General features: G+C 39.9%; 1 protein-coding gene across 1 annotated transcript in view; it reads right to left on the bottom strand.

Annotated features, from left to right (window-relative positions):
- Positions 1–1,530: 1,530 nt before the first annotated feature.
- Positions 1,531–12,569, bottom strand: part of afg2a (AFG2 AAA ATPase homolog A) — a 123,139-nt gene continuing 112,100 nt past the window's right edge. Inside the window, exon 17 of the mRNA XM_067599971.1 lies at positions 1,531–2,337. Coding sequence (XP_067456072.1) covers positions 2,158–2,337 — 180 coding nt within the window. The 3' untranslated portion in view covers positions 1,531–2,157. The remainder of the gene's footprint in view (positions 2,338–12,569) is intronic.

Here is a 12,569-nt window from a genome sequence, read left to right as displayed (position 1 = left end):
TAACTGAAAGTCATGTTTATGACTGAAGTTTTGATGTGGAAAAATTAAAGCTATCTTCAACTTGTAATGAAATATATATTTTTAGATGAGGGATTCAGAGACTTTTAAGAAATATATAGATTAAGGAAGAAAAATGTTTTGCTAAGAAATTAAAGATTCGTCTAGAATTGATAATTTTTTTTATAGCCTAATGATAATCCTTCCTGAACAGAGCTTCAGGGACATTCAAGGGTCCTTAACAGGCTTTAGTATTCAGTTAATCATGTCTGTTGTATTTACTTTCACATCACATATTCAATTATTCTTAGAGCCAAAGAAGTGAAGTAAATTTAACTTAGGAACTCATGGGTTACTTCCAAAGATGGTTCTGGGACCTCTTTTTGAAACCGCTGTCTGCACAGACAACGTGTTTTTATGGACAATTAAGGGAGATAACATCAACAGGATGTCTTCTCCTCTGTGGAATGTTCCCATTACGCATTTACGCATGTCATCAGAGGAAATAAAATGTGTAACGATGAGCCTGCAGCTTGCATAACTCTGTGATAAGGGCATTTTCCCATCATTTGAAGAGTTTCGTGGGTAGATTTTTGAATGGGGGGGTGGAGGGGAGGTGGTGGTGGTTGGGGGTTTAGTTCTGGACCACCTTAAGAAAAAAGCAGCCCTGCAGCCAGGGGAAAGACTCCCCCATCACTACTGCCACCCCCTCCTCTCTGTTCCTGACTGTCTGGTTTGATTGGTGTCGCGGATGCGCTACATCCGGATCCATGAGAAAAGGAAGTTCAATACAAAGTCAATTTATCCTATTCAAATGGAAAAATCAATAGATGAATGACCCCCAGTGCCATTTCGGGTCAGCAAATGCTTAAAAAAGAATACGAAAAAAGCCCCAGTAGAGTTAACAGACTGTTAAAGTGACTGTGTGGCGCAGTAAAGACTGAGAAGTTTTTAAGGCTGGATGTAAAAATTCAGCTTCTTGGTGATAAAGCAAATCCTGGTAGACCGACAGATGGCCGCCTGGATCCCTGCTCTTAGTGGTCGGAAGTGCGGACGGAAATCTCAAGATTATAGCAATTAGCTGATTTTCCATGGATGGATGTGATGAATATACCAGCCGTGGCTGTTTTTCTCCCCGTGGATTTAGAGCAGCGGTTCCTCAAACTAGGGGTCTTGGAACAGTCAGGGGTCCTTGAAGGGGGTCCAGAAGGTCCCCAGATAAAAAGGCTGATTCCACTATTTCATTCAATAGATATTAGTGTGGTGGGACATATGCAGCATACTGATTAAATGGCTCATGCTCTCCACTAACAGCATAATCGGTTATAAAACGTTCTCACCAATTTAGGGTTTATTGCAATCTTGTCAAATATGGGACTGAAGTCTAATCTGTCATCCCGAAAACATTTCAGAAACCTGTGATCTGACTGTGCAGTTATTCAACATCCCATAGGGAAGTTGTTTTTTCCATCTGAAGAGCCACAAATATTTAAACAGTGAAAACACAGTTTGAAAACATACAGAAAAGACAGATTCTCTTTGGATGTATTGTATGTGAAAGCACCTTAAAACAGGCCAATGCACGGGAGGTCTTTAACTCAAGTCTACACCAGTTGTTCCCAGAAAAGTGCATTTTTGCGGTGATAGTGTGTTTTTGATATTATGTTATTATGCATGGGACCTACTGGTTTTGACTAGATTTTACCGTGACTTTACAGACTTTTCTATTCAGTGGCAAATTATGTTTTAATCTCAGGATTTATTCAGAATATTCTGCAGTGTTTATTGCCTTTTTTGTGATTTTACTGTTCATTTCGCTATTAAAAAGACAAGGCAACCAAATGAAAACAACACATAAATAATGCATTCATTACATTATTAATATTTAATATGGTCAAACATTAACACTTCACTCATTTTTCAGACCCCCCTTTACAACAGTAAGGTAACTCTTACAGCATCTATACCAGAGAAATCTATTCTTTCACCAGTATTCATGGTGTTTAGATGGTGGATGGTATCAGTATCTTATCATATGAGCTGATGACAGTTATGTGTTCAGAAGACCCAGGCAGTTGAAAAACTATGCAATAAAAATAATATCAGACGGACAAAAAGAAAAAAGGTTCTTTAGTTTTTATTTTGTCCATTGCAGTGCGGTCAGAAGAAGCACAGGCCGCTTTGTCGCTGCTGATAGCTGATATACGACTGGATGAGAGAGTCAGGGATCCGGGGCTTCACAGTGTTCAGGGCACTTTCAAAGTGTCTGGCCTCGATGTGCTGAGCTTTGATGTCCTCTTGTAGGGCCAGAAGGGCAGCCTCTCTGCATACTGCTGTTATCTGGGACAGGAAACAGACACAGATATTCAGCTGTCAGGCAGAGCGGTCCATCCACCGAACACCACACAGTCATGTGAGCAGAGCACAGTTAAGAGGCCGATCGACTTCGGTGACAGACTGTTGAGAATGGATGTGTTATGGTAATGAAGGAAACTTTATTTATCATCTTCTGGGAAATGTCTTTATCGCAGACACATCGAAAGCCTTGCGAGACAGATGAGCCAAACACAAGCAAGACATACAAAAACCTAACAGTCTGTCATCTCTAAAACCATCTGTATTAACAGACCTGTGAGGCAAAAATACATTCAATACATACTGTACATACAATTTAATTTCACTGGGAACAAGTTGTCTAAACATTTGATCCTTGCCGGGAAGTAGAAGCATTTCAACTGAAATAGCTTCATTGAGTATGTGCTAAAGAGGGTGATTTGAAGAGAACTTTCTTAGTAATGATGTAAATTACCCCGTTTCACTGCAGTACAAATGATTTAATACAAGTACAAAAGAGAAATTATACAATATCCCTAATTTAATAGTGATCTATGATTACAAATAAATGAGCAGCAGTTTACAGAGGATTTAAAATGATCATAAGCTTTAATAATGAACACGGTGGGATGTTTAAGAGTTGGACGGAGCCACAGCAAACTAATAACCGTTAGCCATATGTGGAAATTTAGCTATTCGAACATTTATTGGGCTCTGGAGACAAAATATATGTATTTAACAATGTAAGTCAATGACACGATGCAGCCAAAGAATCATGAGTTGTTGGAACATCAGTCAATTCCCCTGCAAATTGAAAGGGTGAACGAGAAACTTGAGTCAAAATATAAAGTGAAGACAATTTAAAGCTGGAAAGTCAAGTTATTAAATAACCATAATAACTTAGTACAGCTGCATTTTCCAGTCATTAGAAAGTGTTTGGCTGCATTATGTTTGCCTTATTCTCTCTTATAATCACTTTTTTAATGGACTAACGTTTCTGGTGTTTTCTGGCTATGCCCTTTCGGATTTGACTTATTTCTGCCTCCAGAGCAGCTCTGTCAATGAGAAATATCTATTGAACCAGCATTTCTGATCTGCCATTCCTAAAGTGTAAATACAGTAGTCCTCTAATACAGCACTGATGGAATTATGCAACCACTGACACGAAGGAGGGCCGCAGTCAGTGTGGGTGACCTTTGGGAGATATTCTGCACACGCCAGAGGAGTGACTCACTTCCGAAACGGTGGCGACGGCTGATGAAGGCCAGGCACCTTTCCCAGCAGTGCCACCCTCCTCCCTTTCTAGAAGCACAGCTTTGTTCTGAGCCAGGGCAGCTTACACAACTCCCTCCAACAACAGCCTCGCAGGAAACTATTCGCCTGTACAACCACTGATAACGTCTGGTGGGAGGTTAGTGGGACTGGCGGTCATGTGATGCAGCAGAATATTGAACAGTGAAAGTATGCATGTAGAGCTATGTGGGTCTACTGAAATTGTTCACTGGACCGAAGCACTGCTCAATGCCCCCCTTCCCTTTGCAGCTGCACTGTGGCACTCTGTGTGACATGCAAGCTGATACTAAATATTCACATGTGCAGTAAAGCAGTTTGTATATCACATATTTCACTGTGCCTTTACTGTGAATGTGAGATACTGAAGTTTTTTGTGTATCTGATGTATAAATACTGCAACACTACATTATCGCTCTCTATCAACAAAAGCATCAACAAATGGAGACTGTGCATTTACATGAATGAATAAGTAATAATGAGCTTAAATTATTACATTTTTTTCTAAATTTTGGCTCTTTATTTTTGGTTTTAATTTTTAAAACAAACAAAAACATGCTGATGAATCAGTCTATTTTTGATATCCTCTCTTATTACCTTACAAACAGGGTCCGTTTGACCTAGCTTGTTTTCTTATTAGCAGACAGAATGTAAGCTAGCTAGATAAGTTAGCAAACTGAGATACTGTTCACCCCACTCCCACCATGTGTTAACTGTTTTTTTTTAATGTTTCTAGTGTTTTCTTACAAGGAACAATCATTCAACTAAAATTTTTGGTGACAATCATTACAGTATTTGTTAGCTCACTAGCAAATGTTAGCAACTGAGCAAAGCCAGGCTGTGTTCGTTTGCCTGTGTCTGCTACTATTGCACCTCTCTGAAAAAAAATATAGCATAAATATGTTTCTAATGTTTTCTTACAAGGTACAATCATTCATCTAAAATTTTTGGTGACAATGTGAGGAAAAATCATTACAGTATTTGTTAGATAATATAGCTCACTAGAAAATGTTAGCAACTGAGCAAAGCTAGGCTGTGTTCGTTTGCCTGTGTCTGCTACTACTGCACCTCTCTGAAAAAAAAAAAAAAGTTTCAAGACAAAACTGGCTTTTGATTGGTTATGTAAAGCTTTGTTGGTCGTTTGTTGACAAGTGGTGAATGTGTTGTGGTTATCTAAGGCTGCTCTCAAAGTGTTAGCACCTACAACAACAGTGCAATGTTACAGAAAGTGAAAGTAAAGTGAAGCAATTTAGTTTACTCACTGGGGTCAGCTGAGGGTGAGAAAAAGCTAAAAAAAGAAAATAGTTAATAGGTTGCTGGCACGAGTGTTCATTAACCTAGTTTTTCATCAAAAGCACGTGAAGCTAAGAGTCTTATTCCAAAACTCTAGATAAGAAGTTTATCACTCAATATCTGTAAAACATGTTAATTGCTGAATATCTATACAGATGTAGAAGCTCCAATCGGAAACAAGTACAGGAGTATTCTAATATTCTTGGACTACATTAAAATGCACACAATATTTTAAACAGACACAAGCTATAGACAGGAAAAAACACAGCAGAGCTTGTCAACTGTTAAAGCACATGACGGTCATTCGTTTTTCAAGGCCAAAGAGTAAAAACGAAGGGGGGAGATAGCTGTTTGAATGTGCTCTGGACCAGCTAGCATGCACGGCTCAGGACAGGTGCTTTGCAGATGTCAGGATGTGAGGCCTATTTTCCCCCTTTCTTCTTCTGTTTCAAGCCAATGAGCAACATGATTTAGGCAGGGTAAACACACGAGACCGGGTTAATTTTCTATGAGGCTTTCCCATCATTCAAGTCATTTAGGCCTGTCAGTAATAATGATGCAAAACAATGAGGCCATGTATCCTACTTCCCTGTTTACAAACGGAGAGAGGGGCAAGCCAGCCAGGGGGAGAGTATGAGAGAGAGAGAGAGAGCGCGAGAGATGCCACATGTTGAACAATGTGATGTAGTGTTGTTTCCGAGCAACATCCATAAACAGGAACAGACAAACGTTGCGGCACAATCCAACTGTAATTTCTTATTTACGCTGAAACTTGACGTACAGGACATGTTAGCCCCCTTGTGTCTCAATCTCATGATTCAACGGCTAATAATTATTTGGTTGTTTACTTCCACAACACCCCTCGGGTTTATTAAAAAAATGGGGGGGGAAAAAGAAAAAAAAAAAAATGTCCAGAGCTGCTCTGAAGTACACAAACGACGCACACACACACAGGCCTCCACATTCATGCTTGCTGGGTTTATGAGCTGGTCTGTGAAGGCGATCAACAAGCCAGTGTTTCCCGCTGTGTGTTTGCCCATACAGGCCTTGAAAAAAAATAAAGCCACAAAGGCAAACAGGGCGAGCGAAAGAGCCAGTTTGTTTGTAAACGTGAAGGCATTCCTAGACCGGAGCCAAAAATCCTGCGCCGACCCCCCCCACCCCAGCACCACCTTGATACCCCTAAACCCCCTAAAGATGGGCCCCCCGCACTCCTGAGAGGAAAAAAAAAAAAAAAAAGAGGAGGAGAGGGAGAAGAAAACTGCAAATGCACAGAAATGAGGTGGTGGGGTACGGGTGAAGGGTGGGGAGGGGGGAGAGGGGGGTGTTGTCGATGGCGAAGAGTGCTGACTTGTGGCGGCCCAAATAAATTACAGATCTCTTTTTAAAAATTTTATTGCAACGCAGACTTTATTTTTCATTCCCTTCATAAATTATGTCAGCAATCACTTAAATATATGGAGAGGGCTATGCTGATGCATTGCAGTGGCTGCTCTCTGGTGATGTGGGCGAGCTCAGAGTTCCTGGCAGTGGCACATAGCCAGTCGTAAAGGCAAAGCAAACAAAAAAAAAAAAAAAAAAAAAAAGGAATCATCAAGAGCCTTTCAGTTTGGAGAAGGGGCTAAAAACTTGCTGACTCAAGATGACCCGAAAGTCTGCCTGATAGTGAGTCAAAGAGAGAGGTTTTGATGATGAAGCAAAAGCACACCGATGTGTACAGTAAGCTCTTCCGTACTGGTTCAGGTTAAACAGTGATGCATCTGATAAACTCCTACATATTCACTGAATCATGGTCTTCAATCTTGTTTATTCAGCAGACTTTTGCTGACAATACAAAACATTCTCTGTGATATCCAGCTCTTGACACGAGGTTTTCATGGGTTCACTTGTTTCCTAATATCTGAGACATGACCCTGAGACTTGAGTCAGGCCGGACCCAAATTAAATTCAGTCTAATCAGGTCTGCTAAGGTCCTCTGAGGTCTCTGGTCTGTGCCTTAATATGTCTATTAACCAAATAGAATCGAGCAGACTCTCTATCAGCTGGGATCAAATGATGCATCATAGTCATCATAGGGGAAAAATGTGTTTTTTGAAGTGAGGTGAAGAGTGTGAACAGTGAAGTGCAGGAAAAATGAGCACAGCTGCTTGTTATTGGTGGAGGAATCTTTCTGCTTAAAGTGTTGGCCACTCTTTGGGCTGTTTGGGTCCAACTTATCCTAATTATTCTTCAGTCTAATTATCTTGTTCAGATAAGGTCTAACTGTCCTTGGGTGCCTTTAAAGTAGGGGCTAAATGAATTTATCCATTATAGGTTGAGGAAGGGTTTCTGCAGGTCCGTTTCAGATCAGGTCTGAAATTTTGGACCCATTAAACCTCTAGCTGACACATTTGCATCTGGGAGATGCCTGTTACAACCAGTCCTCTACTGGAGGCTGCTGACAAGCTCCAGTGAGCAGGACAGGCCTAAATGCCTTGCTGAAGACAACAGTGATGGCGGAGGTATGCTCAAAACGGTTCGTATTGTGTGACCATGTCACAGGGCACAAGTGTTTGTAGTTTTTCCGAATGGCCACAATGAAAGGCAGGACAAAAAGCCTGTCGTCATAGAAAGGGACAAGACGCAATAATTGTTCATATATGGGGATAATAGGGCACAATTTTGGACAATCCTCTCTTTCTTAAAGACATTCATGGTTTGTACTCATTTGCATGTATGAAAAGTTATGAAAGTAGTTTAGGGAAAAGAACGAAAAGGCTTCAGAGAGATACTGTTTGATGATCCAATAAGTTATCAACTTGATGCTTCGTGTTAAGGTAATTTTAATTATATAACCCAAAATCACAAGTTTGTTTCAGAGGGCTTTTCAATCGGCAACACTCTTTATCAAGATAAGGAAAAACTGTACTGTACTCTGTAATGTACAGAGTAGACAGAAGGAGAAGCAATAGTATTACGTAAATAAAAAGTATATTATAATATAAAGAGCATATAGCATAATATACATTTCATAGCCTTTTCTACAGACCCAAAGCTTCTTTCTATACCACCGCCACCACCAGTAGAAATGTCTGGAATCCTTGTGTCAGTCATTCCACCTTAATAAAATGTCAGCAGAGCCTCTTAAACCGCAGAGCTTTTAAATGGGTCGCTGGAAAAGTGATAGATACTCAATTGGAGCGCCCACCACATCCTTGTTTCCACATATTCCTCTAATGACAAGTTTCCCCTGGTGGTTCTCAAAACCAAGCCTTGCATGCATGAACATGCAAACACAAATACATTATCTTAAATAGTACATTATATGCAAAAACATATGTAAACACAGAATTAACCAATACTCATCAGAATATCCAGTAAGTCAAATGCAGTGGTTGAGAGTGGTGAGAGGGCAAGGGGTCAGGATACCATAATGACATGTTTTCTGGAGGTTGGCAGTCACATTTGCTCATTTCATACACACAGGGAAAGCCATTTAGATCTCCTTTAGATCTCTTCAAGAGAACTAAGTCTCTGAAATGAAAGGGAGTGAGACAGACAGACGGGTGACGAATTAAAGGAAAAACCGGTGCAGGTCTGAATGCTTGACCCCTACAGTGAGGGTATGCTGTTGGGGGGCATTTTGCTGGCATGGTTTGGGTCCACTTGTCCCCTTAGAAGGAAGGGTCACTGCAAATCAATACAAAGTCGTTCTGAGTGATCACCTTTATCCTATGATGAAACATTTCTATCCTGATGGGAGTGGTCTCTAGCAGGACGACAATGCCCCAATCCAGGGGTCACTGAATGGTTTGATGAGCATGAAAATGATGTGAATCATATGCTATGGCCTTCGCAGTCACCAGTTCTCAATCCAATGGAACACCTATGGGAGATTTTGGACTGATGTGTTGGACAGCGCTCTCCACCACCATCATCAAAACACCAAATAAAGCAATATCTTTTGGAGGAATGGTATTCATCCCTCCAGAAAAGTTCCAGAGATGTAGAGATGTAGGTGCACTGAAGCTGTTCTGGTGACACATGGTGGTCCAACACCTTACTAAGACCCTTTATGTTGGTTATTCCTGTAACTCGTCTGTATGTTAATTGAGCTGAAATTAATTTTGGTAATGTTTAGAGTACTAGAACAAGAAGGGGGAAGTCTGGAAAAGACAGCATCAGTCTAGCTTATGATAGTGGACTTCAGCAATCAAGAGTCGAAGAGCTGGAAAAAAACAACAAGGTCCAATAGACCATCAGGGTCTAGAACTGGATACCAGTTCATAAAGCTATTTCATTTTAAGAGACACTGCCTGATATTAAAACCATTTGTGCTAATGTTGTAAAGTTGGTGAAGCAGCGAGAAGAAACAAGTATCTTAGCAGACCATACCAGTGTTTCATATGAAACCACAGCAGCTTTATTCACTTCAGTGGAATATGAAGTGGAATCCATTAATATCATTATCAAATTATGAGGCTTTTTCCCGTTTGTCTTGGTTTTATAGTATTATTATATACATATTACATATTAAACTTTTTAATATGACATGCTTTATAGGGTTTATAAGTTGCGACAAATTGATTAATAAATGTTAATAAAACACTTTTGCTTTACAGATGAGTAATAAGCCATTAATTAGAACAACATCTGGGATGTCATGTTGCAAAAACCTCTTTTACCTCTTACCTCCTGGAAAATACTGGAGCTACAGGGCATTTGGACTAAAATCCACTTATTAACAATTTATTAACATTTGAAACCGGATTATTGTCAGAAACCTCTTTGTGCTTGAAAATGACTTCGTAATATTTGCTAATAGCTTATTAGGAAGTAAGAAAACCATTATTAATGACTTCATAAACATTTGTAACTACAGAATTGATGGCTTATTAGAAAGCTTTACCATATATTTATAACTGTTATGGCTGATAAGAACATGAGAGACTTATGAGTATTCATTAATGGATTACTGATTGCATACTTCATAGTTTCACTGTTTATTATAAGCCATCATGTTTATGATTAGTAATTAATTAATAAAGGTTACTAGCTTTCTAATAAGATAAAAATGACAGATGTGCAATATGACAGATGACAATAATGTCTTCAATAAAACATTTTTACAATAGCATTCTTAGAAATAGTTTATAATTAATCTATGTAATATTAGTAAATGATCAATTAACCATTAACAAAGCCATTGGTTACAACTCATAAACCCTTCCAAAAGAACATCTTGTTACAAAATGGCATCAACTCTGTTTTCTATTTAAAATTCTAGTACTGCGACAGATGAAGGCAAAGGATTTCGGTCAGCGAAGCCATTTTAATGGGGTAATGACATGAGGACTGGCACGTGCAGGGCTCATTTAGCTCAGGGCTGCAGACCCTTGCTCGCCTCCCATGCTCCCAGCCATTAGGGTGCCACAACACGAAACCCTGGATACAACAGCGGCCTTTATGCTCTATTGGTCACTGCACTGCACTTCCCTCCGTAGCCACAACTACAACCTATATCATGCTGCTTGAACGCACACAAGCTACAGAATGCTGGATACAGTACGCGGAGTGATATACCACTGCACGTCCCGCGCTGTATGTGAGGTCCTGTTGTCCTTGTAAGATAAGACAACACGAAGCTTTAATGACCCCAGAGAGGAAATTAGGCCGTTGTAGCAGCAAATGGTAACAAGATACAGCAAAGAATAACAGAATATAAATAAGGACATAGCGAAGTGGGGGTTATATAAACACACCTGACACTTTTTAGCACTAGAACGTTGTAAGCAGAAATATATGAGTGAAATAAAAAGTTATGAGTGTCAACATTTAGGTTGGGATGCAAAATAGCTGCAGTAATAACCTGAAGCCCTTTTGAGGTCAAGAAAAAAAAAATTATAAAAATACCCAGAAATTTACAATATTTAAGAAACACAGGAGTAAAAGTAAGGTCGTAACACACATATAGAATGTGAATAAATGAGCTTCGATGACCTACAGAATGAGTACAGTGACCGTGTTCTGTGTGTCAGAATAATAAATGATAAAACATTCATACAGCCTTATTGTATTGTAATGTGCTCGAACTGTACATGTGCATTTATACATTGTGGAAAAGTTAATAATCTCCAAAATTGAAAAGCACGAGAAACTATTAACTGTTCTGTGAAGCACATTTGATTTGATTTCTTTTATCAAATTGTATTTATTCATTTATTGTCATGTGATTTATCTTGTTGTACTGTCCCCGACTTCAGGTCATGATTTGACTGATAAACTGCTCTGTGGTGTCTGTAATTCCCTTGCTCTGGTTTATAAATAAAGTTGTTTAAAAAAAAAGTTACTTTATGAATGCAACAAACACACTGTACACACATGCACACACACACACACAAGCATGCACACTCATGCGCAAAAACCCCCAAATCACATCCCAAAACACCTTTTACGTGCATCCTACACAGCAAAATAACTCCACAAATCTATAATTTTTCCCCGGAGGAGGTGAGAAGGGGCGCGTGCCATGAAACAACCTGTTCAGCACGACAAAAATAAACCCTCCCCGAGAGGTGGAGAAAAAAAAAAAAAAAAAAAAAAAAAAAAAAGCTTGCAACTGCTTGGCAGCGCATACCAACGTTCTCAGGTCAAATCTGTCTGGTGTACTTTTCGCTTCCTACTTCAACAAAGGCGCTCAGTGAGTGTATCAGACGGCCTTAATGAAGGGCTTGTTAGCCAGGCTACCGGCAGCAGATCCACTAGACCCGGAGTGTGTGTTTACTATCAATCCGCCCTTGTGTCTACAGCAGGCTACATCCAGTCCTCCCCCTCCTCCCCGATGCCTCACCCCTCCCTCACACACAAACGGCCACATTTACAGGAGTGAGCCCCAACCCTCCGACACTCCCCCCCCCCTCCTCACCCCCCCCACCACCACCACTCTGCCTCCCACAAAACCTCTCCTCCATCACTCCACAAGTCCTGCACACATACTTACAGCGTACCGGCATGTGCACACACACACACACACACACACACACACACACACACACTCTGAACACACTGCACTTGCTCCCATCGAGTACATAATGCGACGCAGGCATTAACACACATGCATGATACTGCACTGCACTTGCAAGAGCACATACGGAGATGGTGTAAAGGTCAGTGTACATACACCATAGTTATGTGTAACCAACACATAGATATGTACGACCTCATACACATGCATACGCTACACATGAGTCTGCATTTAAACATGTACATTCTTACACAGGAAAGTGTTGCACATACCTAACAAATGAATGTTTGCTTAACTAACAGCGAACATTCATTTCACCCTCAGAGGTTACAGCTACCGGTGACGGCGTATTCTCGTCTTTCTATGATTTATTCATCACTCATAACTTGTAGAAATACTGGAAGTGGAAACGATTTGTCTCAAGTGAACCAAAAACTAACCAGTCAGTCTAAAAAAACTGAAATGTAATTTTTAGAAAGGTTAATGAAATACAGAAAGCAACAACTGCTATTGCTGAAATTTTACTGATAAACACGTCTTTGAGCAAAATCTAGTCACACATAAAAAAAAGAGGACTAAAACTGCAATAAATGATTATTTTCAATATAGACCAACTGATTATTTTCTCAATTAATCAAAGAATTGTTTGATC

This window comes from Thunnus thynnus, chromosome 9 (genome assembly GCF_963924715.1).
Source record: "Thunnus thynnus chromosome 9, fThuThy2.1, whole genome shotgun sequence".
Taxonomy (NCBI): Eukaryota; Metazoa; Chordata; class Actinopteri; order Scombriformes; family Scombridae; genus Thunnus; species Thunnus thynnus.
The sequence above is the reverse complement of the archived record's forward strand: the minus strand, read 5'-3'. Positions and strand labels throughout refer to the sequence as shown.